Raw genomic sequence first — 24,628 nt, forward strand, 5'->3', positions numbered from 1 at the left:
TAACCAAAACACGCAGGGCTTCTTAGCCTCGTACTGCAAGGTCCCAAGGGGAGATAAACCAACCACTCGCTCGATTTAACATTTCATACTCTACATAGAAGGCTGGATGTTTCGAAGATTTCCACAATCTATTGCCTTATCTGAGGATCGGATCACTCTCGAGTCTCGATTGCAGATTGTGCCGCTTTGGCTAAATTGGGTGTTACGCCGAAGTGGATCCTGGGCTTAGGCCGCCCCGTGACGCTCTCCTCCCAATTTCCCCAGGGGAAAACTTCCTCCTCCATCGTTCTCCATAATCCGATCTCGAGACACGACCTTGCAGGCTCGCCTGCTTCCTCTTTTCTTCCTTTTTTCCTGCTCGACTAGAACCTGGATCATGACTGTCGTCAGTCCGTAATAGGTTCTGCGACGCCCACACTCATTTATACTCAGCCAACTTTTCGCTTACGACCTACCTTTTCACGCTCACGACTGGACGCCGATTGAGCATCGCGAACTCCCTTCTTTTTACCCATTGTCGCCTTTCGTCCCTTTTCACCGTTGACCGGTTGACTGTCCATATCTCCCTTCTCTTGCTGTTCCGATACCCCTCCGCCCCCACCATGTCTTTCGATTCCGTCAACTCCTTCTCAGGGTTTACTCCTGCTCACTCCCTCTTCAAGCGTTGCGCTTCATGCGATAGCAGCGTTCCCACCTGTCCACAATGCCCTTCCGGCCAAATATGTAACATGGTCGCCCAGACTTGTGATCACTGCGCTACGACTAAGTGTATTGCCAATCCCAATGCACAACCCCCCTCGAGCAGCGGCTCCAACACCGGTGCGATTGCAGGAGGAGTAGTGGGTGGTGTTGCTGGTCTTGCCGTCATTCTCTTCCTAATTTATTGGTTCGTCGTCCGCCCACGCCGTGCCGAGCGGGCCGAGCAGCAGGAGAAGAACAACGGCTTCGCTGCGAACCGATCCGACCGCCAGTCCGTGGGTGGCCAGTCGATTGCCTCTACCGTCCTCACTCGTGCCTCCAATGTCATCCAGATCGCGTACATTCCCGGTGTCACCAACCGTTCACCACCTGAGACGCCGGCCTCATTGGTACCCCCGGTGCCCCCTCTACCCGGTGCTCACCCCGACCAACACTTCTTCATGCCCGGTGACTTGCGAGACTCGTCATGGACCACGACCACCGGAGGCGGCCACCAGAGCATAGCACCAAGCCTACGCAGCAGTGTCGCAACGACCATCTACCGTAACGATGCTGTCATTGCGGCTACCCCTGCCCAATCGATCGCTCGTGCTCGTGCCAACGTCGTGAGCGTTCACTCAGGCCCCGGCTCTGGCGCCACTACCCCCACATCGACTCAGGCTCCTATCTTGGTGACTCCCGCCGATGCTCCCGCAGTTCCAGCTATCACCTCATCACAACTGGCCAAGGCCGAAGCCTTGGCACCCCCTCTTCATCCAGCAACAACAGCTCCTCGATCGTGGCACGCACTGTCATGGCCAAGCCCGTGATGGTACGTGGTACCTCGTTGAAGAAGAAGGGAGCTGATGACAGCAAAAAGAGCGCCCCGTCTGGAACACTGTCTGCCAACGCTTCTGGGACATCACCGTCAAACCACAGCAGCCAGCAATTCAGTCACAATACCTCTACCTTCGACGGAAGTAGCTCCGAAGATGAATCCGACGATGAAGAAATCGAAGCTGTCATTCAACAGGCCCAGCCCACCCAAGTCCAGTCAAAGCCAGCCCCGGCGAGCGGGCCACTCAAGTTTGCCTCGCCCAGAACCCGCACGTCCAAGATTGTGGAGCTTGCAGACACATCTAGCAGCGCCACCTTGAGTGCACCCTCGGAGACAGCCTCCAAGCGCAGCTCAGCGAGCGGTAAGCCGCCAATGCGCGTGGAGAGCCCTTTTTCCGACGCGAATGAACTTCCATGAGAATAGGTTCTTCCTCTTGATATCCCAGGACTGGCTTCGGGTTTTCTGATTTCTGATTTCTGATTTCTGATTTCTGATTTCTGATTTTTCTTTTTTTTCTGTCTCTCGACATTAGATCCCCTACCTGTTCATTATATTTGTACGTATGAATCCTTGGGGCTTGGTACAACCTTCATACATAGTTTTGGCGTCGGTGGTTAGGGTGCTCTGTACAGCGGGAAAGCATGTGGACACAAAATAGTCAATCGAAGTCGACCTAAATATTCATCACCTTTTAATTTTTGCCAGTGCAACATTTCAATGACCCAGGCCCTAGTTACAAACAAGAGCATAAATAGATTTCTGAGAGCGTTCCATTTCGAGTTAGGCCGGTGGTTCAGGTCCGGAGCACCTGTGTTCCTGCCCCAAGGATATATTTAGGTGGCCACCCCGCAGCCTCAAAGACTAGACTGTCCACATAACCTTGACCTTGAACATGTCACCACCGTGATAGCTCCTAGCAGAACTAATCTTCAAATAGGATCATACGATCTTACCTGGGCAACAAATTCCGAATCACGTTCGGGTCAAAGAACGGATTTTGAGCGTATTATGCCATGAAATTGCCGCATTGATATAATACCCGCTGCGGTCTCCAAGCATAATTCTCGACAATGGCGAGCACTTCTCACTTATTCTAGGGGTCGTGACTGCTTGCTTAAGGGATAGGTGGACTGAGGGCTTAGGATGACCCCTTGAGGAGAATCGTCACCTCGAAATTGCTCGGGAAACGCCCCTTGCAACCGATGAAGGAATTTGTACAATTCCAGTATGTAGAGGCTGAACTGACACACTGTTTCTCGAGTTGGAAAAGGATATTAGAGGGCGTCGTCAATGACCTGGGTCTGGATCTGTGGAAGGACCAGCGTTGTTTACACTGCCGAAGATTTATTTGTTAGCTGATCCAGACAGAAAATTAAAGGTAAAGAACTCAACTGTTATCCCTCGAGAACATCAGTCATGGAGGATTTTGCAAATCTGACGGCATCTTGGTGAATCGCAGGTAATATCCAAGCTGCTTTCGCGCTTTCGCGCCCGACGCCACCGAAAGCTCAGCCACGAGCTTTTCAGCTGGTGCAAAACCCCGCGCCCTACAGAGGCTCCCTCCCATCGCTGTTATATTCAGGAATAAGGCCCGCGGCCTTCCCATGCCTTTACTAAGATGCCTGATCCCCTCGCGATAACCTCCCTTGTCCTTGAAGTAGGAAAGATTGTAGCGGACTTGATCAAGTACGGAAAAGCAGTGAAAAGTGCCCAGTCTGACGTCGCAAAGTTGACCGAGGAGCTGTTGGCGCTGAAAGGCATCCTAGAACAACTCTCAGCCCAGGCAAAGGGAGAAGATAATGCCACTATAACTGACCCCCATTATTTGAAGGATGCGCTTTTGGAAACAGAGACCACGCTTCAGTCCCTCTTATCTGACCTTGGGCCGCCAACGAGTAGATTGGGTCAGATTAAGCGGAAGCTAGAATGGCCATTTGCGAGAGACACCTTCGAAGCTCACATTGCTCGCATCGAAAGGACCAAATCATTCTTGATGATGATTCTCATGAGCGACGCCAGGGCCTTGCAGCAGGACATGCATGGTAGAATATCGGATCTCACCAGGAGGCTCGAGGAGGATTTGCAGGTTCGAAAGGATGAGAAGATCTCAGTTGCTCACCGAGAATTATGCAAGTGGATTTCTCCCGTTGACACAGCCAGTGTGCATCGACGAGCGGCAAAAGAACGAGTCCACAACACAGGCGCTTGGTTTCGTGAGGGCATTTTCAAAGACTGGCTGCAGCAGAAAGGGCCCGCAAAGCAGATCCTGTTCCTCCAGGGCAAGTCCGGCGCAGGAAAGACGACTCTATTCTCCAACATTGTCGATGGTCTGAGTTCCTCTCGACTGGGAGAAAATGACGCCGTCTCGGCATTCTTCTACTGCCAGTTCAGCGATCCAGCCTCCCACGAGCCTGTCAACATCTTGGGATCATTCGTGGCTCAGATCGCCGAGTGGTTCCCGGCAATACTGGATGACATACTCCCAGAATATGAGGCCACCATGCACTCCAAAACCCGTAAGTCAGCGGTTGACATCGATACTCTAGAGGAGGCGATCGTCAAGCACGTCAGAGGTCGACGGCCTGTTCTTTTTATGATTGATGCCATCAACGAAAGTATGGAGCAGACAGAAGATCTTCAATACCGCATGGGACGCCTAGTAGAGAGAGTGCCGAATGTGCGAGCTTTGATGACGGGCACAAATGCCCCCCCTCGACTCCAAACACTCCACCACTCTGAATATAGACGCCGCTGCAATCAAAAATGACATTGGCATTTTCACCAGCTCGACGCTCAAAAAGAACAGAATGCTCCGAAATCTGCCCAAGTCATTGCAAGAGCACATCCAGACGAAAATCGTTGAAGGGGCAGACGGATCGTAAGTACGCAAACCACGTTGTGTAGGCTCTGCTTACAAGTTATGAAGATTTCGCTGGGCAGACTTATCCCTAAAAAACCTATGCGCATGTCAAACGCCAGCGGAAGTACGCGAAGCGCTAAAGGTACTCCCAGAGACCTTGCAAGATGTATATGCTTCGATATTGGAGAGAGTCTCGACGCGAGACCGAGAATGGGCACGCAGCGCGTTACTTTGGGTCACGTTTGCAAAGCGGCCGCTCGTTCTTGAGGAACTCAGTCAAATCGTCTTGGTCAAAGAGGAGACAACGGCCCTAGACGATGAAATGAAGCTCGTCTTCCCACGAGTGTTGCTCGAAATATGCCAGGGTCTCATTGAGGAGGGCGAATCCGGGAAATTATATCTGGCACATGCGTCTGTTCGGGAGTTCCTTACCTCACCATGGATACGGTCGCCAGATTCGAGTGTTCATTATTTTGGCCTCGACCCCAAGGACGCTGATAGGATGATCATGATCAAATGCCTGCATTATCTCTGTCTGGAGAACTTTCGGTCTGGGTATGTCGGATCCATTGATGCCATGGTGGAACGGGACGAGGACTATCCCTTCCTAGACTATGCGGCCAATTTCTGGACGGTACATTGCCAGTCACACAGTCTCGATGACCAAGGGGCGAAGGCAATTTTGCGGCTCTTTGATCTGTGGCATCTTCCTCGTCGGGGGAATTATGGGACATGGGCCCAAGCAATCGCCCCTGAAAACGACGTGGAAAGGATAGAAAGTTCAAATCCTCTATACTATGCAGCTCGATTTGGACTGTCAGACGTGCTGAAGGAACTGCTCAAGGATGCTTCACTGGAAGACATCGAGTGCCCTGGTGGGCGTTTCGGCTCGACTCCTTTCTTCGTTGCCTGCTGGATGGGACATTTTGATACTGCGGAGCTTCTCCTCGAAGCCGGAGCAAATCCATACGTCGTAGATCCCAGTACAGGATTCATGGTGTATGAGCTTCCTGGGATTGCTCGAAGTCCACGGATCATGGCTGTCCTTGCGAATCCACTGCCAGGCACGACACAGAACTCCGATGCAAGTACAAGTACCCAGGGCCAACAGGGAGAGGGTCAGGATATGATTCGAGAGATGCAGAAGACTGCACATCGCCTCCAACACTTGGAAATAATCACAGAAGCTGACTTTACCCCGAGGACGCTTCTTGAATCTCCTCCACAGCGGATGTTCGAGGACCAGCTCATCTATATGTTCCCCAAAATCGACGACATGTTGGTGGCTCGACTGGGGCATCTACAGCGTTGTCGATACCGACTACTTATGATACTTCAACAGAAACATGACGAAGCAGTTCGGGCAGGCTCCTGTCAAGCTGAAAAGCATTGTATTAGTCTGCAAAGCAACCTCATACCGCAACCGCGCCTGTACGCAGACAAAATGGAATGTCCCGTCTGCTTTGAAGTCCAACAATTCGACACGATAGTCGAATGGCAAAAACACATTCAAACCGACGCTGCACTTTTTGCGTGCACCTTCGCTCACTGCCCAGTGTCCTTCCCCAATGAGAAAAATTTCATATTACTCGGAACGAAGGAGGGCTGGGTGCGCCATGAGACGCTGTGGCACTGGCGAGTTGACATTTGGAAATGCCCACTCGCCTGCGATTACACGACTTACCGCCAGGAGAAGATGTTCTCTCATCTTGTTGAACATCATCATGTGCAAATGTCTGAAGAGGAGGTGTGGAAAATGATGGTGCCGTGTGAGCAACGACCCGAGGAGTTGCCCAGCCAAGAGGAATGCCAGTTTTGCGGAGCCAACTTCGGTACTTGGAAGACTTTTATGGCTCATGTGGGGAGTCATTTGGATAAGTTGGCGATTCCGATTCTGCGAATGATCAAGCAAGATGGGCTTTTGGGGGAGTGGATGAACGGGGAGATGTTTTGATATGGTATAATTAGTCCATACTATGAGCTGTTTGCTTCACTACGAAGGAGGAGTCTATCACGATATAGCCAAGGGACGACGATGTTTATCATTGATACTTCGATTCATCTGCTGGAGACGTATGAACCTGAAGAGAACTACAGGGCTCGCAGTAGTAGAGCCTCAGCAGAGCAACATTTGGAGGATCGCAAGAACAAGAGCAATAGCAGATTTTAGCCGTATTGGTCCTGTGGGCCTATTTAATTTAGGAGCGCCGGACTTTAAGTTTGCGGCTGTGACGCCAGTGATGTGGTTGAGATACTTATTGGTATTTGCTGAGCATGCCGGAGGTCGGCTCAGGGATGCTGATCCGCCAAGGCAATCGGATTCTTCGTGTAATCGTACCTTTCCCCATCGATGCTGCGAGGACGTGGGATGATGGCAATATTCACTACAGACATCTCATCTTCACTGGTCTCACCCGAAGAACAAGAAGTGAACAAAAGATACATCATAATTGTGGAGTGGGGTATCTACGTTAAATCGCTTGGCAAATGCTCTCCACTATAGTCTAGTTAAAATTCAAGGTCAAATCGTAGGTTCTTCCAAGCCCATTCCCCTCGCAACCTTGCGGATAAGGGCTTTCTTGAGGAAAGCTTCCCGCGCCAAGCCTCGCGTCTGGCGCGACCAAGAATCAACACCGATGACGCCGCGCACAAGCGCCGCCTGCAGCGCGTACAGTGCGTGCTGCAGTCCTTCTTCTTCCGCAACAAGATCATAAAGCTGCTTGCCAACAACAGTTGGGGCAACAAGAACATCATCAATGGGCGGCAGACCTGTCGGAGCATCAGAGGATGTAGAGGGGCCGGGGGCTCCAGAGGTAGCGGGGAGGGGCGGAAAAAGAAGCCCGAGTCTGCGCATCGGCAATAGTCGCATCTGCACGATGAATGGATTGCTGCAAGATCGAGGTGTTAGACTTTAAGGTTGCATTAAGGCTTGTAAGGGCTGACAACTCCGCTTGGAGTGTGGCCATTGCACTCTGCAAGGAATGGGACTGAGAGACGAGAGACTGCGCTGCAGCATCGGATTGAGAAGCTTGGGTTTGGAGAGTCTCTGAGAGTGTCTTAGAAACCGCGTGTAACAGAGCATCCTTTTCGGGGTTAGGAGGGATGGGCGGTGCTGGGCCCGTCGGGGCAAATGAGGGTAATTCCAGCTCGAACGGCGAGGTAAGTAGATCTGGAGCCGGGGGTTTTGGAGCCGGGGCTGCCGGAGCAGCTGGTGGCACCGGTTGGTAGTTTGGTGGATATGGCGATTGTTGATATGCGGGCCCTGGCGGCATGTGATTATGTGGATGGGGTTGGTATCCCATATATTGAGATGGCTGTGCCAGTGGGATTGGATGGTTGTTTAGTACTTGCGGCGGTGGTGATGCTGGAGAACCTTGTGGACCTGGCTGCTGATATGGTTGCTGGGGACCACTGGCATCTCTATTGTGAGATATTGCCCCAGCTGGCAAAGGGTGTATTGGAGGTTGTGGGTGTTGATACTGTGGCGACACAAATTGACGACTGGCTCTGTTTCCTGGATTCGTTGGACCCACTGATGGGATTGAAGCTGAAATCCGCCGAGATTCATTTTCCTTCGGGGGGAGCGGAGGGAGCGGCGGAGGCGACTTATATCGTTCTGCTCCCTGGGGTGACTGCAGCCCTTGCGGAGCCCCAGGCTTTGGTGGCAACTGGGGAGGAGCTGGAACTAATGGACTAGCAGGCTGTATTTGTGACGGTGCTGGCGTAGGGCTAACGCCGGGCGGCAGAGGTGGAAGGGGCGGGGGTGTCTGTGTCTGTTGCGGCTGCGGTTGGGATGGTTGCTGTCGATACCGCACAGGCGGTTCTTTGGCAAAGACTTCACGCAAGATGGAAAGGAAATCGGTAATTGTTGACCTCTAGTAAACAAAGACATTAGCTATAGCCTCACGAGACTCTGCAGTGTCCACATATACTCACATCCCAAGCTTCTGCCCAGTGTGCCAGATAGTGATGGTATACTCGACCCTCCAAGGTCACATGCTGGCCAGGCCGGACAGCCATATCTTGCGGCGGAGTGACATATACCATGGGAGGATCTTTCGGATAGGTATTGGGGATCCATAATGCGATTGGGAATCGGTATGTCGTGCCACGGAAGACTACCGGCAAGGTGCCGACCAAGTGAAGGAGAAGGCAAGAGAAACCATTCTCGTAGGCTATAAGATACCGTGGTCAAACTCTAGTCTCAGATGGGTTTTGGTTGCAGTGTGACTCACTGTAGACGTCCGTTCGTGGGGAGAGCGAGGGGTATTGGGCTAGAGCGCTGACCACATCCTGGTACGTACGGTTCGGGTCGTGATAGGTCTGATTCGGGTCGTAGTGGTCCTGAGAGAGAATTAGCAAGGGATTCCAAGGGGGGGAGGAGGGGGATGGGGCAATTACTTTGCTCAACACTGAGTAAAGCCAGCTGAGCGTCCGCTGAGGGAGCGCCATGGTGCAGAGGTGGTTGGGGGAGAGGTGAAGCCGAGTGTTTTGCTGCGGAGCATCCCCCGCAACCAAGCTTGGCGCGGCTCACCACTGCCGGTTGAGGTGATTGCGGTTATCGAACATAGTAGATTCTAAGCATGGCCATGCCCAGAGAAGAGTGCCTCCTAGCGCGGAATTTCTATCCTAATTGCTAGCCACTACTGGTCTGCTTTTCATGAACAGGATGTCCTGCCATGAGGCAAGGCTTCGTCAAGTTGGCACCGAACAAGCGAGTCATGCCCGCGTCAAGGTCGACATCCTAATACCAAGAGAGTGGCATTGGGAGTTACGGATGCTAAAAAGGAAAAAAAGAAGAAAAACAAAATTCGCTCGTATTTGCGAACTTCCCGTCAACGATGTTGGATAATCCTCATGAGCAGAAACTTTCGCGTCGCGACTCTGTAAATGCTGAGCCCGGGCTGTTACTAGTGAATCTACACCATGGCAGGCATTAAGACCACAAGCCTCAATTTGCATGATGGATATTTGAAAGGCCCTTGGATGCAAGCGAGCTGCGGTTTTGTCATTGGCATGCATATCCAAGGCAGCACGATCATACAACTGACCTCTGAAGTGCCTCCTGCCGACGCTCTAGATGTGAGCTTGTCCTTGCTCATATATGGTAGTGGCAAGTCGAGCCAGAAACCCCGTGATATCTCGGGCATTGCATGAGAAGAAGATATTGCTTTCGTGGGGGTGTGTCTCAAGCAATCCCTTGAACCCCTCTATACTGATGAATCCTGCTGCTAAATCAAAAAGATTTATTGGAGATGGGCCTTACTACGAAAACACCTGTTGCGATCCAGATATATCCGCTCGTTCTAGTTATAGGCCTTCTTCTGATATCCAATTGAGCAATAGGAGGTAGTGCTTCGGTATTGGTTTCTGCACTGGCCGCTGTACTCGTCGCATTTGAGGTTGCCCCTTTTGACAATTGAGGATGCCCTGGGGCTCGGGCTCTTTGGATTAGGGATGCAGAGGGACTGAGCACCGAGCTCATTGCAATTGATGTCCACGGATCATGTTGCATCATCGTTTGGGCAAACAAGAGGTCGCATTTCGAACAACCTGACCGGGAAAAAGAGCCGTGAAGACCAGGAGCAGATGCACGCCCGCGATAACTTTGTCGCTTTATGTTGTAGATCTTGAAGGGGACCTGATCATTGTGTTGGAAGATGCAAATTCTCCATTTGCTGTATGGCCTGTCAAATCTTCCCAAGCTCCTTTGGATATATCCGAACCCTCAGTTGTTCCTGCAGGGACAACGAATGGGACCACCAATGTTGAGGAGCAGGAGCAGGGCGACTTTCGTATTCAAGTTTCTGCAAAACATATGATGCTTGCCTCTTCATTTTTCAAAAATTTGCTTACCAGCGGCTGGAAGGAAAGTACGACCTATAGGCACCACGGCGCAGTTGAAATATTTGCAGATGGCTGGGACCTTGAGGCGTTTTTGATCGTGATTCGAGTGATTCACTGTCAATTTTATCAAGTGCCCAAAAAGGTCAGCCTCGAAATGCTCGCCAAAATTGCAGTCATTGCCGATTACTATGACTGTAAAGAGGCGCTGCATGTTATAAGAGATATATGGGTCAACTCTCTGGAAGAGACAATACAACAGTCTTATTCCCGGGATCTGATTCTCTTGATATGGGTGTCTTGGTTTTTCCGACTTCCTCGGCATTTCAAAAACTCGACTTCATTCGCAATGTCATTCAGCGACGGTTCGATCGATGGTCTAGGACTTCCAATTCCATACAGGATCATCGGTAAGTGAAAATCAGTGTATTGAAAAATGTTTGGCCGCTGACGAAGCTACAGAGTTGATGAATGAGAAGAGACAAGCCAGTATTGACTCCATCATTACCCGTGTCCTCTCAGTATTCCGGGACTTCCAAACCAAAATATCGGGCTGCGGGTTTGAATGCAGGTCGATCATGATTGGAGTCCTGGCAATGCAATTTCCGTCAATTTTGCCTGGCTTGGGCTCAAGGCCTGTTGCTCCTTTCCAAGGTTTTGAATACTTCGAGCTTGTTAAGGGGTTAGCATCGTTGAAAACGCCAGAATGGGGGCTGGCTCCGAGTCCTCCGAAGACTGATAGTTTCAGGTACTCCAGTCCTTCTCCAACCATCTTTGAAGCACATAAGTGTGACCACTCGGACTTGGAGAAAATTGTTTCCCCATCCCCGCCGGCGAGATATATTAAAGGAGTGAACCTTAGAAAAATACATACCCCCTAAGTTGACTGCGTACTTCGGCGGGGGGAGTCAACCAGAGTGCCCGGTGTTGAACAATTGAATGATTCTGCTCGGAAATTCCAATTCCATTAGTTATAGGCTTGGCTCAGTGTCATATTTGTACGGTAGGCGGTCCTCCGAAATCACGCGATGATTGCCATATCCGAGCACCGAGCCCTCTGAGCGCCTTCTACGATTCGGGAGGCGTCGTTACTAGAACAAAACTTGTCGTGACACTGTTACATACTTGGTTCAAGCATGCCCCCCTGCTCCATGTAAGATACCGTTCCTATCCTAGGAACAAGGGACTCCACAGGCACAGCCTGTCTGGGTAGCGTGTTCCAAAACTAGGGTTCGAGGATTAGAGTCGAACAGGGGAGATAAATCTGGTTTCGAATATTATTGTATCTGCCTGTAGATTTGGGGCACAGTCATTGTTCTGTTCAACAGGGTGCAGATCACTCTAGCTTCAGGCAGGAACCCACGTACTTCCGGCCAATGTTACACTGGGCAGGGATGAAGCAAGCTTAATCCAGAACAGCTCTGAGGACCCTCTAGTTCGCCTTGGAAGAATGACCCGACTAGATCTTTGTGATTCACGAATGGCCTCGGATAATTATGATTAGTCGTGCAGAGCAGCAAAAGGATTGCGGAACCGCAAATCCGCTAAGCCACCATCAACCCGCGGAACGGGCGCGACTTGGTGGCCAGAAGAGTACCTTGATGAGTGACCCCGCCCCATTTGCTGGGATCTCCACATGTACCCCCCGCATATGGCTTCGCCTGGAGAAATGCGGGGGAAAGCATTTATGATTACCTTTAGGGTCGTGGCGGGGGTTGGGAATGTACAAATAAGGGGCAATACTCCTCCCTGGCCTCCGTCCATAACCAGCTCTTCTTTTGCTATTTTCTTACGATGGGTCGAAAATACAGAAACCCTCTCCAGAACCCTGCTCACTATGCAACCCCACAGCTGAAGACGGGCCCACCAGTCACCTATGCTTCAGCCCAGCGTACCCTCCAAAACTATGACTACGGTAAGTTTGGTTGTTTTGACTTAACGTGTAAGCTGAATAGCTAACCATTGTTTCTCTGCGTAGTGATTGTGGGGGCGGGAGCAGCGGGCTGCGTGTTAGCCAGCAAGCTCTCCGAAGACAAAAACACCTCCGTCCTTCTCCTTGAAGCAGGCGGGGATCACAGGAATGTTCTGGAAAGTCAAATCCCATTGATGTTCACCAAGATGTATCATACAGAGCATGACTGGGATTACAACACGGTTGAGCAACCGGCTCTTTCGTCACGCAAGTTATTTTGGCCGCGTGGACGGATTCTTGGCGGATCGACGTCGCTCAACGCTATGATGTACCACCACTGCTCGAAATCCGACTTTGAAGAGTGGAAAAATGTGCATGGCTGTGAAGGATGGGGGTACGATGATCTAGCGCCTTACCTGCGCCGCATGGAGAAGTTCACCCCGAATACCTCCCGTCCCGCTATTGAGACCTCCAACCGCGGTACCACGGGGCAATGGCTGACAGGGTACTCATGGTTGTCTGAGATCACCGAAGAGGGCTTTTTGCCTGCTTGCCATGATGCCGGGATTCCTCCGAATGCAGACATCAATACCAAGGATGGCTCGATGGGTGTCACTCGTTTCCAAACATTCATCGATCAGAAAGGGCAGCGGTCGTCGATGGCGACTGCGTTCCTCCCGTCGGATGTCCTCAACCGGCCCAATCTATATGTCGGGATCCATGCCCAGGTCACCAGGATTCTTTTCGATACACTCACCACAAAGAGCCCTACCACGATTGGCGTTGAATTCAAGACAAGCCGAGACGGCGAGGCGTTCCAGGTCCATGCGCGTCGAGAGGTTATCCTCTCGGGAGGCGCCGTCAATACGCCACAGCTCTTACTGCTTAGTGGAATAGGGCCCCGCGAGGAGCTCGAGAGCCTTGGGGTTCCAGTGGTGCAAGACAACAGAGCTGTAGGAAAGAACATGAAGGACCATCTCTGTCCTACCCCTGTGATCGTGAAAGCTGATCCGGCCAAGACACTCGACTATCTTGGCAATACTGCCAAGGCTATTCCAGCTCTGCTTCGCTGGAAGCTCCTTGGATCCGGCCCATTGACTAGTAATGCTGGCGAAGCGGCCGCGTTCATCCGATCGACTGATTATAGCTTTCCAGCAGCGGAGTCCACTCCAGAAGATACAACCTCTGGACCTGCAAGTCCCGACTTGGAGATTATTGGTGTTCCGCTAGCATTTATTCATCACGCCGAGGAGCCGGTGCCCGATGGGAGCAGCGTTTTCAGTATCGCCGCCTGCCATCTCCGCCCTTTGAGCCACGGAACAATCTCTCTCAAGAGCAGAGATGCCTTTGAACATCGTAAGTTTTCCTACCAGGGCAGATGAAAATCTCACGACGCTAACAAGAGTTCAGCAATCATCGACCCCAGATATCTCTCTGATCCCGACGATAACGACCGCAAAGTACTCCTGGCTGGACTCCGGGTCTGCTTGAGAATCATGCGGAGCCCAGCGTTCAAGAAGTTCCTGCAGCCAGTTCCGGAAAACGACGATCCATCCTCCTACTGGTGGCCTTATTCCAGCAGCAACATTGAGAAGATTTCTGATGATGATTTAATCCGGTTTATGAAAGAGAAAGCCTTCACCCTCTACCACCCGGTAGGCTCAGCTCGGATGGGTCCGAACCCGGGCAATAGTGTCGTCGACCTGCAATGCAAGGTCCATGGCGTCAAAGGGCTGCGCGTCATGGATGCAAGTATTTTCCCGGAGCAAATTAGCGGGCATCCGACGGCGCCTATCGGTGCTCTGGCATACAAGCTGAGCGAAATGATTAAGGAGGGACGTTCAGGAGATACCCCGTTATCCGCACATCTCTAGAACCTGCCGCACTACTTCACGAAGTTAAGCGCAATGACCCGCTTTGAATGTTCAGGTAATTTTTCTTTTAGAGAGATAGGCAAACCAAGTATATCTGCCGAAGTAGTCAATCTCAACTTGAGCCGTACTCGGGATGCTTAAATATCCTCCTCATGTACTCTTCCACTTCCCAGCCTCTAATTCCCACTCCTCTCATCCAGAACCACATCATCATACTCCTGATGAAACTGCCGATGCACCTCCCGCATCACATACTGCATCACGGACTTCTGCACCCCAGCAGACGTAGAATCCTTCGCAGTTGTCCAATGCGTCATGAGCTCCCCATGGCAGACACCCCCTCCCTCCGGCGCCCCGGGGTACCCCATCGCCTCCGTACACGGAATAGCCACGACCTCGTTCGTGCCATTGAAGTCATACCGGACCCAATTCGAGAACGTCCATTGCTCCAGCGGCCATTTCTCGCGGTACTCTCCACAGCCGGGGTATCTCGTCTCGTCGGGACAGGTCGCCCACGCCTCCATCAGCTCGTGGGCACGCTCAGACTGTTGCACGACGATGAATCCCGCATTGAGGATCAGGTTGCCGTGCGACTCGTAGCTCCATGGAGCATCGACATCTTCAGGCATGGCGATGAGGGTGTTGTTTTGCACGCCCCAGAGATTCATGAGCCATTCGAAGGGGATGTGGGGGAATGGGAACATCGTGTCGCCGTCCATGAAGACCACGAATTTGTATTCGTGCAGTGCGTCTTGGATGGCGGGGACTTTGGGGTAGCTTCCGGTCAAGCTGGACTTGGCGGGTTGGACGAGCCTGTAGTCGTAGCCGTGGGTGCGAGCTGGTTGGGGGGACAACCTGGTCAGTTTTGAGCTCGAAACCTGAGCCCTGGGACTCTCACTTACCATACATGTAGTGGCTCAGTCGGCTCATGGTGTCGTAGGGGGCATTGTCAAGGTTCAGCGGTTGGCGGTTTAAGATCTTGCCTGCGCCGTCGAGTGGCCGCGACTCCACGTCGAGGATTAGAAGGTTCTTCCCCAGTGGTTTTGTGAAGACGGGCTCATTTTTCAAGGCGTAGACTGTGCCGTTGGGGGTGGTAAAGTGGCTTGCTGTGATGGGGAGCAGCTCGTCGTAGATATTGCGCAGGTCGGAGTGGATATCATGTATGGCATGGCTGAGTGCTTGAGTTGAGGATGAAATCGCCCTGGTGTTGTCAGATCAAGCTGAGCAAAGGCTCTATCAAGGAATAACCTACTTTGAGGTGACGGTCGACACTCCGTCCAGCTGGAAGACCAAATGGAAGGTAAAGTAGATGGCGACTGCCGCCACTGCAAGGTACATCAATTTGAGATGCCACCGTGCGGGCACCGCTTCTGCAGGCATCTGCCACATCTTGTATAAACTTGAAGAAAAAAACGCAGCTGAACGTCCGGAAGGTGTTCGCGGATTCTGGACTTCTCAATATGGCCTTGTACTAGTAAAATGTGCTTCGGCCTGCTGCAAATTCTAGGAATCATCTCCTACCTGCGATATTGCTCTCTGCTTGGTCATACGAATGTGCCTGCGCATCCACAATCAAGGCTTCCAATTCCTCGATCTGGTTTGGTAAGGTCTCCGCTCTCGGAAATAAATATGGTGTTTGACCGTTCGCGGACAGCAGAAACTGTACTTCAAGTTGCGGCATCGAAAGTGCACTGTCGTGAAAGAACTCCAAGAAACTTTTGTCATTCGCTGCCCATTTGAGTGCGTCTTACTACGTTTCGGCACTAGGCCGGTTCGAAAGACGACATTTCAATCATAGGATATATAGTAGAAGAACTGTATAATATAGGTTGATAGACATGAGGTTGAGGAACGAGTGTCAGGTAATCTAGCAGATCAACATTCCTTATGTACAAATCGGGAATGCCCGCAACCCGTTTACGGGTTGGCAATTAAGGGATGTTCGAAGTCACAGAGTTCGCCTCAGATAATTACGATGGTCGTGAAATTAGTCAATCCTCCTTTAATTACACAAATGGCCTGGTTAGAAACCTGATATGGATCAACATATCATATGCTCTCCGTAACGCCTTAGTAGTGCGGAGATACTGGCCCGGTCATGTTCACCAGCAGCTTCTCAAGATCTTGATGAAAGATGGAATGAGCCTCTCGTATGCTGTACTGCGCGATCGAATAGTCAACAGCAGCCGGCACCAGATGTTTGGCCGTCCAGTAGTGGCGGATAAATTCGCCATGACACGTTGAATTCTCCAACTCAGGGTACCCGTTCGCCTCAGCACACGGAAGTACTTTGACATCGTCTGGCTCAAAGTCATAGCGCAGGTACTCTCCGAACGCGGCTTGCTCATGAGGCCATTCTTCGGCCCACCAGGAGCAATTTGGATACCGGACCTCGGAAGGGCACGACTCCCAAGCATCGAAGAGTTCATTTGTTTCCAGGCTTTGCTGGGCCACGACAAACCCTGTATTGAGATAAGTTACTCCTTGGGAATCTTTGTTCTGTGGCTCGTCCGGGTCCAGCGCCATGGCGACTCGGGTATTCTCATTAATGCCCCAATAATTGAAGAGCCACTCGAAAGGCAGATGAGGGTAGCGGATGATCGCATCTGCGTCCAGAAACACGACGATTTCATAGTCTTGCAGCGCCTGCCTGATGGCAGATACCTTGCTCCAGGTCCCGTGGAGGCCTTGCGGGCTGGGTGCTTTGAAAATCTTATAGTCGTACCCATGGATCGTCGCTGGAGTCGTTAGTACGGAGCATCCGTGCGCGTGATAGATGACACCCACCAAACATGAAATGATCAAGTCTGCCGATTGTATTATAGCTAATTTCTGGCAAGTCTAATTTCGACCTGTTGGCGATTCCCCCCAGGGCCGTCAAGAGGACGATTGTCAACGTCCATGATGAGCAATTTTTTGCCCATTGGCTTCCTGAAGACCGGCTCATATTCAATAGAGAAGTTTGTCCCCGACGGGTTGATGAAGTCTCTGGCGGTGATTGGATGCAGGCGAGGGGTCCATAGAGTTTGAACCACAGTTAAAGAGAGGGGGCAATGCGACTGAGCCATTGTGAATATTCTCTAGAGAGATTTACTGCGTCAGTTTCATCTTGAGTGCACCAAACGGGATCTGAACGTACGGGGACAGGTCCTCGAGAGAAAGATCACTTGGGGATGGCAAAAAGTAAATAAGAACGCAGAGCAGGAGAGCGGCAAGGGCGAAGTATACACCCCGCTGGGACGCCATTAGCTCCAAGTCGTGCGGGTGGTTATGTGCCTCAATGTCCGGCCATTGGAGGTCATCAAGAGGACGCGACGTGGGAGGGATGAGAAGGGATCGCTTTTCCTCTTTCCTCTTCATGTTCAACGCACAAGCTGGTGCCGGCGAGTACGCTGATCTCGTCGGAACTGGCGATGTTGATGTAGATCCTTCCTAATCCGGCGAGGGGCCCCGGATGATCTTGTGCTGCCATGATGACCGCATTCATATGGCGATAGCTGAAATACGCAGCTAGTCTTAAAGCAATGAGTATTAAAATATCTTAATATACCTATTAATCTAGCGGGGACAGAAAGCTTTCATCTTATGTACGAGCTGGAACACCTGTTGAAGCGTTCATCGGGTACACGTATATCGCCGTTCTTACGGCCAAAGATCTCTACAACTCGATTCATTAACCAGTCGAGTCCACTTTTGAGGGTAACAACTTTCCTTTCCTCCAGAGTAATCCACCTAGCTTGATTTCCCCATGGAGAAAGAAGGAGGAGACTGTGACTAGGAAGGGTTGTGAGGTAGACCAGATTGTTGAGGGTGAAATCAGTTTCACACGTATAATGGGTATATAAGCCGAGGAGAAGAGTGGAAGAAAGGGGGAAGGTAAACTCTGTGAGGAGAAAAAGGGACTATCCTCACATCCAACTGGTCTTGCTGCTTACACCAGGTCAACCCCCACAGCCCTGGAGGCCTCAGACCCGCCCCGTCGAACTAGTAATTCCACCGTCCACGACAATCTTCTGGCCGGTAATATAAGCGGCCTCGTCCGATGCCAAGAATAACGCAGCATTGGCCACGTCCCATGCATCCCCCATTCTCCCCATCGGAACCTGTGCGTCCCTCTTCTCCATGTAGACCGCTTCATCTCCGCCGGGGTCATACCGCTGAGCCAGAGTCTTTGTGTAAGGGGTGTAAATTAAGCCCGGAACCACTGTATTCAAACGCACGCCTTTGTCCGCATAGATCACAGCTGTGGCCTTGGTGAACTGCATGATCGCGGCTTTGGTCGCCGAGTACGCCACTTGAGGCTTTCCAATATACCGTAAACCAGCGATGCTAGCCACGTTCACTACCGCACCGGAGCCCTGCTTTTCCATGATGGGCAGCACATAGTGGCAAGTCAGGTACAGACTATTCAAGTTGATGTCGATCTGGCCATCCCAGACCTCCTTCGACATGGTGGCCGGACAACCGGGCTCGGAGCGGCCGACGTTGTTTACCAGGATGTCGATCCGGCCGTGCTTCGCCACGCACTGGTCGACAAGTGCTTTGACCGAGTCGGAATCGGTCACATCGGTCTGGACTACATCACAGATGCCCCCTTCTTTTTCAATTCGTTCTTTCGTGCGCTCGGCTGATGCCAGAGTGCGGTTGCCCCCGAAAATGGAAGCGCCTTGGCGGGAGAAGAGGGTAGCAATTGCAGCGCCGATCCCCCATCCTTCGTCACTGGTTTGGCCCAAGCCAGTGATCAAAACGACCTTTCCCTGAAGACTCAGCATGATGATCGGAGAATGGACGTTTCGTTCAAGTTTGTAAGGTGAGGCGGTTGAGTTCACGATGCCAACTCTTTTAAACCGAGAGCCGTCGGAGACGGGGCCGTTGCGACGGACGGGCTCCGCCCGCGCAATTACCTTTAGCGCTTGATTGGCATTTATTCCCAGGTGGGCCTGTATGGTTTCGGTTTTGATGTCTTGGGATCTCCTGAGCCCACTTTTGACATAAGTACTGCCACGAGGTACAGACAGTTGGGATATGGTGTCTAGTCGGAGCAAAGCTACGGTCATTCTCGAAGTCGCCTGGACCAATACTCAAAATCGGCCGGGAGACGCAGAAGGACATCATGCCACCAAAACGCGGGGGGGCTAAAGTGCATCTTGCGAATTATAGTTACTCTGCGCACTCAAACGGAAGCCATGTGCTATTGCTATCAAGCTGAAGACTTCGAGCAATTGGATTAAGAATATCAAAGAGAATAATTGCTTGCTAGCAAGTTTCATGATTCAGTATTGAGTTTGTCCTACCCACTTTTCTGAACATATAAGAGTAAGAGACACTGTCGAGTATTCCTTACTTCGAATGTTAAATGCGATTTTGCCGTACAGCATGGCGTGTGTTCCTGGAGCTAATCAATGGCCTATCCTTAGGCAAGTTCGAAGGTTTGCACATCTATATCTTGTTACTTACGGGAGAGATGCCCTTCGAGCAGAGGCTTTCTCTCTTTCTTTTCGCCGGTGTGGGAGTTGATTATGGCTTCTGGCTTCTAGAATCGGTCTGCCGTCTAACGAGCGTGCTAACTAAGACTGATCTTCAGTAACCTATAACTGCCACTACCGGACTAGGGCCGAAGCGCCTCTGAGGATGCCCCGGCGAAAACGGACCAGTTTGTGAACTCCCCACTCTCCATTGGGCTGTGACAAGGCAGTCCCCGCTCCATGAGACGGCCGACTCTGCCTTCTTAACGGCCAATAACATGATGCTCTTTTAATGGACAAAATCTGGGTATTGCATTGAAAGTTTCATTACTCATGTTCATTTTCTATCATCTATTCTATCAACATACAAGCCCATCGCCTAATTTAGCTGAAGATGTCCTTCTTGTAAGCGCTGGGATTAATGTACTCAGAAGCGTTTCTGAAGGAAGTAAAGCCCCAGCGGATTTGTCCAGCCATAGCAATCTCAGTACCAAGGTCGTTTGCAAAGGCCCAGGCCAAGCCACTGTCGCGCTGGAACAGACGGCCGACGAGGATCACATCGACGCTGTCCTCGTTCAGAATCTTCTCTGCCTGCACGCCATTGGTGATGGTGCCAACGGCAGCCACAAGCAGCTTGTCACCGACCGCCTTCTTCACGGCAGTCGCAAAGGGGACCTGGAAGCCGGGTCCACTCTTAATCTTCTGCGCAGGGTGAACACCACCGCTGCTGAGATCAATCAAGTCAACGGCGCCCTGCTCAGCGAGCGCACGCGCAAATTCGACTGTGTCCTCGAGCTTCCAGCCCTTCTCCTCGGGCAAGCTAGTCTCAAGCCAGTCGGTAGCCGAGACACGCAGGAAAACAGGCATGTCTGGCCCGACGGTGTCACGGGTGATCTGGGCAATCTCCAAAGAGAGACGAATGCGGTTCTCAAAGCTGCCACCATACTCATCCGTGCGCTTGTTGGAGGAGGGGCTCAGGAACGAAGAAAGCAGGTACCCGTGAGCATTGTGGATCTCAATGAAATCGACTCCGGCCGCCACCGCACGGCGCGCCGCAGCCGCCCACGCGTCCTTGACCTCCTGAATGTCGGCCTTAGTGAGCTCCTTAGGCACAATGTCGCCTTCGGCAAATGGAATCGGGCTGGGACCCTTCACGTTGTCGGTCCAGCCGCCAACAGCATTGGTAGCAGTGACACCGCCCAGCCAAGGCGGAACGGTCGAAGCCTTACGGCCGGCGTGTGCGAGCTGCACACCGATCTTCTGGCCCTGGCTGTGGGCGAACTCGATCACCTCCTTCATCGGGGCAATCTGCGAGTCCTGCCACAGACCGACACAGTGAGGGGTGATCCGGCCCTCGGGGAGAACGCCGGTAGCTTCGATAATGATCATGCCGGGCCCACGCATGGCAATGCCACCGTAGTGAGCCATGTGCCAGGGGGTCATGTGGCCGTTATCAGCGCTGTATTGGCACATGGGCGCCACCTAAGCAGAAATGGTGAGCACATGGTTTCGGGCGACGCATGGAAGAAAGAGGGTTTGACTTACGCCTAAGCGGTTTTGGAACGTCAAGCCTCGGACGGTCAGGGGCTGAAAGAGTTTCGGAATGGGCTTGCCGCTGGTTTGCGGGTTGCGCGCCGTGCCGGCCGGTGGGTTTTGCGCCGGCGTGAAGAACGAGACGCCCTCGGCGGGCTTGGTAGGGACGTCAGGCCAAGTCATGATGGTTCCGAGAGGATGCAGGTCGCTACTGAGAGCAGGAATGGATAGTACCAACGCAGCATATGTCGATCGATCTCCCTTTTATACTTCCTGAGTTGAACATCTGATGATTTCTAATCGATTGGAAACGCCCGTTTCGAAGCTTCTGCGGGGCCGCCACGCAACCAACGAGCCGACCAACAAGGCGATATGTAAGCTCAAGGGGACCAATTTTTTGCCAAGAGAGAAGATCCATGGCAAGGATCAATCACCTTATCCAGTCCTTCTCTTTGTCATCGTGCCTGTCAGAAACTTAATCCAATTTTGTTCGACAGGGCTGAAGATACGCTGAAGAAACGTGAAGTTTAGAAAGTCTCCGAGGATTTTCGCTGGTGGAGACTCGGGCCAATTCCTCCCCGGGAATGCCCCTTGCCGATTTAGAACCGATTTAGTTCCGAGTTTTGCAATCAACGAGCTAAAGCAGGAATTAGCTCATACTTTAATTTTCTTTGATTTATCTTCCCCCCTGATCCTGATGGAACCAAGGGCAGAATGTCTTAGCGCGGTCGAGACCAAGAAAAGTCGTGGAGTATAGACTTGTAAAAGGCAGGCTCCTAGGAGGCAAGAGCCTCGATTGCCTCTATTTCGTAAAGCCTGGGAATGCATGGCCGATACGGAGAGGATCCATGATCGGTAGTGAATGAGGCCGCCCAATGTATAGTACGGCTGCCGAAATCGAATTAAACTCTGAACATTGTTCGTAATCGTATTCTGCGATGACGGTCAAATTGGATGGACTTTTTACACGGTTAGGAACCCATCTTACCAGCCGTGGGACACAGAACGTTCTGGAACAACCGTTGTGACCCGGAGGACAGGCACGTGATGAGCGAGGGACCGCAAGTAACTTGATTTTGACCCTGTCACGAGACGTTAGTTAAGGCGCTGCTCTAGGTCCACGGTACCAACAATTCTGGGAAGGAAGGCAGAGAAAGCTGATCCTGTCAACTGACAGGCGGAACATGTCTCGGACCAGCCGGTACTTCTGAAGGTCAGGAAGGACTAAACATATAAGGACACATCCAGCTATATGTATCCAGATAGTCGCGACCAATCTTATCATTCGAGATTAGTACCGAAGACCACAAGATTGGATCCCAACAGCCATTCACTACTCTTGGTTCTGAAACCCAACCTAACGAAAGCAAATGCATAAGAACCTGACCTCGTGGGCATCCTCAGTCGACACCACTTTTACTAAGCGATCGTATCCAATCCATGGATGACTTGGGCACCTAAGTCCTATTGCCGTTCATGATCGGTAGGATAAAATAGTGACGAGACACATTTAGGGTTGACGAGATGCCAAGCAAGTATCAGCTTTGAGGTCCGACTCACCGTACTTGACTAGGCGTACGTAACATTACACCGACACTGTAGGTATTATTAAAACGTAAACTGGTTTGGCGGCATTCGAATATCGTAAGGAAGCAGCGTCGTCCTACAGATTATAATAACTTCAAGGAGGTGATGAGTCATGGAACATATCAATTCAGATGTGATTGGCCTAATCTTGAGTGGAAGGCGCCGATATATACCGTTCTACGCCAACATAGATCCTTGGATGGTACGCCTATCATTGATACATATTTCCTCCGTTTATCTACAATTTGAACCTACTTTTTCGAAAGTCGGACCTAAATGCATAGAAGTATGCCCGTTTCGAATAGGGGGGGTTTGAAACCCGGTAGTATTACCTCATTCGGCGCGTTCGAATACAAATGACGCAGGGTATGCTCAATTGATTATGCAGAGTATTGTTTGGGTAATGCCAGAGAAAAACCCTCTGACTAACTTTGGCCTTCTCCAATCAGATTGCCCGCTAGCACCAGCCACGTTCACTGCACTTATTCTTGTGTCACCACCTCTTCCTATTGTTCTCCCCACTTTTCCTATTGTTCGTCTCAGCCATGTCTTCACCATCAGACACCTTCGCTAGATCCCAAGATCCTGCTGGGGCTATACTGGATATAAGATGCTGCTGCCGGCGATTCTGGGTTCTCGATCACTGTCGCGTTCCCCGATCAATCAATTCTTTGGTGATACTAGAGCTACCATATTCATCCTCGTCGAATCCGGCAACAGAACCTCGACAACCAAGTTACCCGCATGATGGCCTCCATGGATCCGTACAAGCAGAACATCACAATAGCTAGCCCGGATGGCATTGTTCCTGTGTCTATCCGTGAGCTGCAGTTCTTTGTGCATTACAACCAAACCCTCTGCATCAACTACGCAGCGCAGCTGGGGGCCTCGATCATTCTATTTGTGATGCTCCTACTGATGACCCGTCGTCGTGGCTCTTGGGTTTTCTGCCTCAATGCTGTCGCCCTTGTCTTGAACATTCTCCGACTTCTCCTTCAGATCATCCACTACTCGACTGGGTTGGAGGATATCTACAGCTACTTCACTGGAGACTACTCTGAAGTGCCTACGAGTGCATTCGCGGTGTCGGTGATGGCCGTCGTATTCGAAACCATGCTTATCATCTGCTTTGAAATCTCTCTTGTTCTACAAGTGCAGGTCGTATGCCTGACTCTTCGCCGACGTTATCGATACTCTTTACTAGCACTATCGATCGCAGTAGCGCTCATACCCATCGGGTTCCGTTTAGCCTACATGGTAGGGAACTGCAGGGAGGTGATGACACTTTCACCATGGTCCGACAGCCTTATGTGGCTGGAGCGCACCACGCCGATCCTGATCACAATAAGCATCTGCTTCTTCTGCGCCATATTTGTCGGAAAGCTCTGGTATGCAATCCGCCAGCGACGTCGTCTCGGTGTCCGCGACTTCGGGCCCATGAAGATCATCTTCGTCTGCGGCTGCCAGACCCTTTTCATTCCCGCTATTGTGACCATCCTCCAATTCATGATCCATGTCCCTGAGTTTGGTTCCAACGCGCTCACTCTCGTCACCATTTCTCTGCCCCTGTCTTCCATCTGGGCTGGCGTTACCCTCGACCACATAAAGTCGACAGGCTCGAATCGTAGCCGGATGCGGAATCTTTGGCAAAAGTTCACCTTTGACTCCGAGAGTACATTGCGGAATAACTCTGTGGCTACGGAGCTTGCCCCTTACAGCCAAGACCTTTTGCTATTCAAAGGGATCCAACAACGCTGCGACCTATGGTATTTCCGTGGAGCGCAATATTTCTGTGAGCAGTGTCCACGAACCTGCAGCGATGATATGAGAACTCTTCTCGGTGGCTTTGCCCAAGGGGTAGACCGGTTTTATTTGGATTTCTTAACTGTGAAGTAGCTCTTTCGGGCTGTCTTGGTCAAATACCTTCATACGAAACTTCCACACTTGTTCAATTATTATTTCAGACACAGCCTGATCAGGCGATGAACGTTCATTCAACACTACAAAATCAGCCTTAGCCTCTTGTCTCAAAGTACG

The 24,628-nt window shown here is 51.4% G+C and overlaps 10 protein-coding genes across 10 annotated transcripts; 5 read left to right on the top strand and 5 right to left on the bottom strand.

The window, feature by feature from the left end:
* Positions 1–602: 602 nt before the first annotated feature.
* Positions 603–1,933, top strand: N7468_009597 (uncharacterized protein; the record flags this gene model as incomplete). Its single annotated transcript, XM_058478893.1, has 2 exons — positions 603–1,504; positions 1,552–1,933. The coding sequence occupies 2 exons, from the start codon at positions 603–605 to the stop codon at positions 1,931–1,933; spliced, it is 1,284 nt and encodes a 427-aa protein (XP_058327223.1).
* Positions 1,934–3,134: 1,201 nt separating this feature from the next.
* N7468_009598 (ankyrin repeat domain-containing protein) lies at positions 3,135–6,330 on the top strand (the record flags this gene model as incomplete). Its single annotated transcript, XM_058478894.1, has 3 exons — positions 3,135–4,131; positions 4,262–4,394; positions 4,443–6,330. The coding sequence occupies 3 exons, from the start codon at positions 3,135–3,137 to the stop codon at positions 6,328–6,330; spliced, it is 3,018 nt and encodes a 1,005-aa protein (XP_058327224.1).
* Positions 6,331–6,897: 567 nt separating this feature from the next.
* Positions 6,898–8,828, bottom strand: N7468_009599 (uncharacterized protein; the record flags this gene model as incomplete). Its single annotated transcript, XM_058478895.1, has 5 exons — positions 6,898–7,264; positions 7,320–8,251; positions 8,313–8,551; positions 8,612–8,720; positions 8,778–8,828. The coding sequence occupies 5 exons, from the start codon at positions 8,826–8,828 to the stop codon at positions 6,898–6,900; spliced, it is 1,698 nt and encodes a 565-aa protein (XP_058327225.1).
* Positions 8,829–9,302: 474 nt separating this feature from the next.
* N7468_009600 (uncharacterized protein) lies at positions 9,303–9,533 on the top strand (the record flags this gene model as incomplete). Its single annotated transcript, XM_058478896.1, has 1 exon — positions 9,303–9,533. One exon carries the CDS (start codon positions 9,303–9,305, stop codon positions 9,531–9,533), a length of 231 nt encoding a protein of 76 aa, XP_058327226.1.
* Positions 9,534–12,014: 2,481 nt separating this feature from the next.
* N7468_009601 (GMC family oxidoreductase) lies at positions 12,015–14,006 on the top strand (the record flags this gene model as incomplete). Its single annotated transcript, XM_058478897.1, has 3 exons — positions 12,015–12,135; positions 12,199–13,488; positions 13,543–14,006. The coding sequence occupies 3 exons, from the start codon at positions 12,015–12,017 to the stop codon at positions 14,004–14,006; spliced, it is 1,875 nt and encodes a 624-aa protein (XP_058327227.1).
* A 176-nt stretch (positions 14,007–14,182) lies between these two features.
* N7468_009602 (uncharacterized protein) lies at positions 14,183–14,911 on the bottom strand (the record flags this gene model as incomplete). The annotated part of the gene is made up of 1 exon (XM_058478898.1): positions 14,183–14,911. The coding sequence occupies one exon, from the start codon at positions 14,909–14,911 to the stop codon at positions 14,183–14,185; it is 729 nt and encodes a 242-aa protein (XP_058327228.1).
* A 1,165-nt stretch (positions 14,912–16,076) lies between these two features.
* N7468_009603 (uncharacterized protein) lies at positions 16,077–17,366 on the bottom strand (the record flags this gene model as incomplete). The annotated part of the gene is made up of 3 exons (XM_058478899.1): positions 16,077–16,744; positions 16,794–16,813; positions 17,101–17,366. 3 exons carry the CDS (start codon positions 17,364–17,366, stop codon positions 16,077–16,079), a joined length of 954 nt encoding a protein of 317 aa, XP_058327229.1.
* Positions 17,367–17,971: 605 nt separating this feature from the next.
* N7468_009604 (SDR family NAD(P)-dependent oxidoreductase) lies at positions 17,972–19,063 on the bottom strand (the record flags this gene model as incomplete). Its single annotated transcript, XM_058478900.1, has 1 exon — positions 17,972–19,063. The coding sequence occupies one exon, from the start codon at positions 19,061–19,063 to the stop codon at positions 17,972–17,974; it is 1,092 nt and encodes a 363-aa protein (XP_058327230.1).
* Positions 19,064–19,855: 792 nt separating this feature from the next.
* Positions 19,856–21,187, bottom strand: N7468_009605 (NADH:flavin oxidoreductase/NADH oxidase; the record flags this gene model as incomplete). Its single annotated transcript, XM_058478901.1, has 2 exons — positions 19,856–20,953; positions 21,017–21,187. The coding sequence occupies 2 exons, from the start codon at positions 21,185–21,187 to the stop codon at positions 19,856–19,858; spliced, it is 1,269 nt and encodes a 422-aa protein (XP_058327231.1).
* A 2,151-nt stretch (positions 21,188–23,338) lies between these two features.
* On the top strand, positions 23,339–24,487 carry preB (alpha-factor pheromone receptor STE2; the record flags this gene model as incomplete). The annotated part of the gene is made up of 1 exon (XM_058478902.1): positions 23,339–24,487. The coding sequence occupies one exon, from the start codon at positions 23,339–23,341 to the stop codon at positions 24,485–24,487; it is 1,149 nt and encodes a 382-aa protein (XP_058327232.1).
* Positions 24,488–24,628: the final 141 nt, after the last annotated feature.

This window comes from Penicillium chermesinum (assembly GCF_028974085.1).
Source record: "Penicillium chermesinum strain IBT 19713 chromosome Unknown utg000007l:1.0-2695246.0:1.0-2697696.0, whole genome shotgun sequence".
In the NCBI taxonomy this organism is placed as follows: domain Eukaryota; kingdom Fungi; phylum Ascomycota; class Eurotiomycetes; order Eurotiales; family Aspergillaceae; genus Penicillium; species Penicillium chermesinum.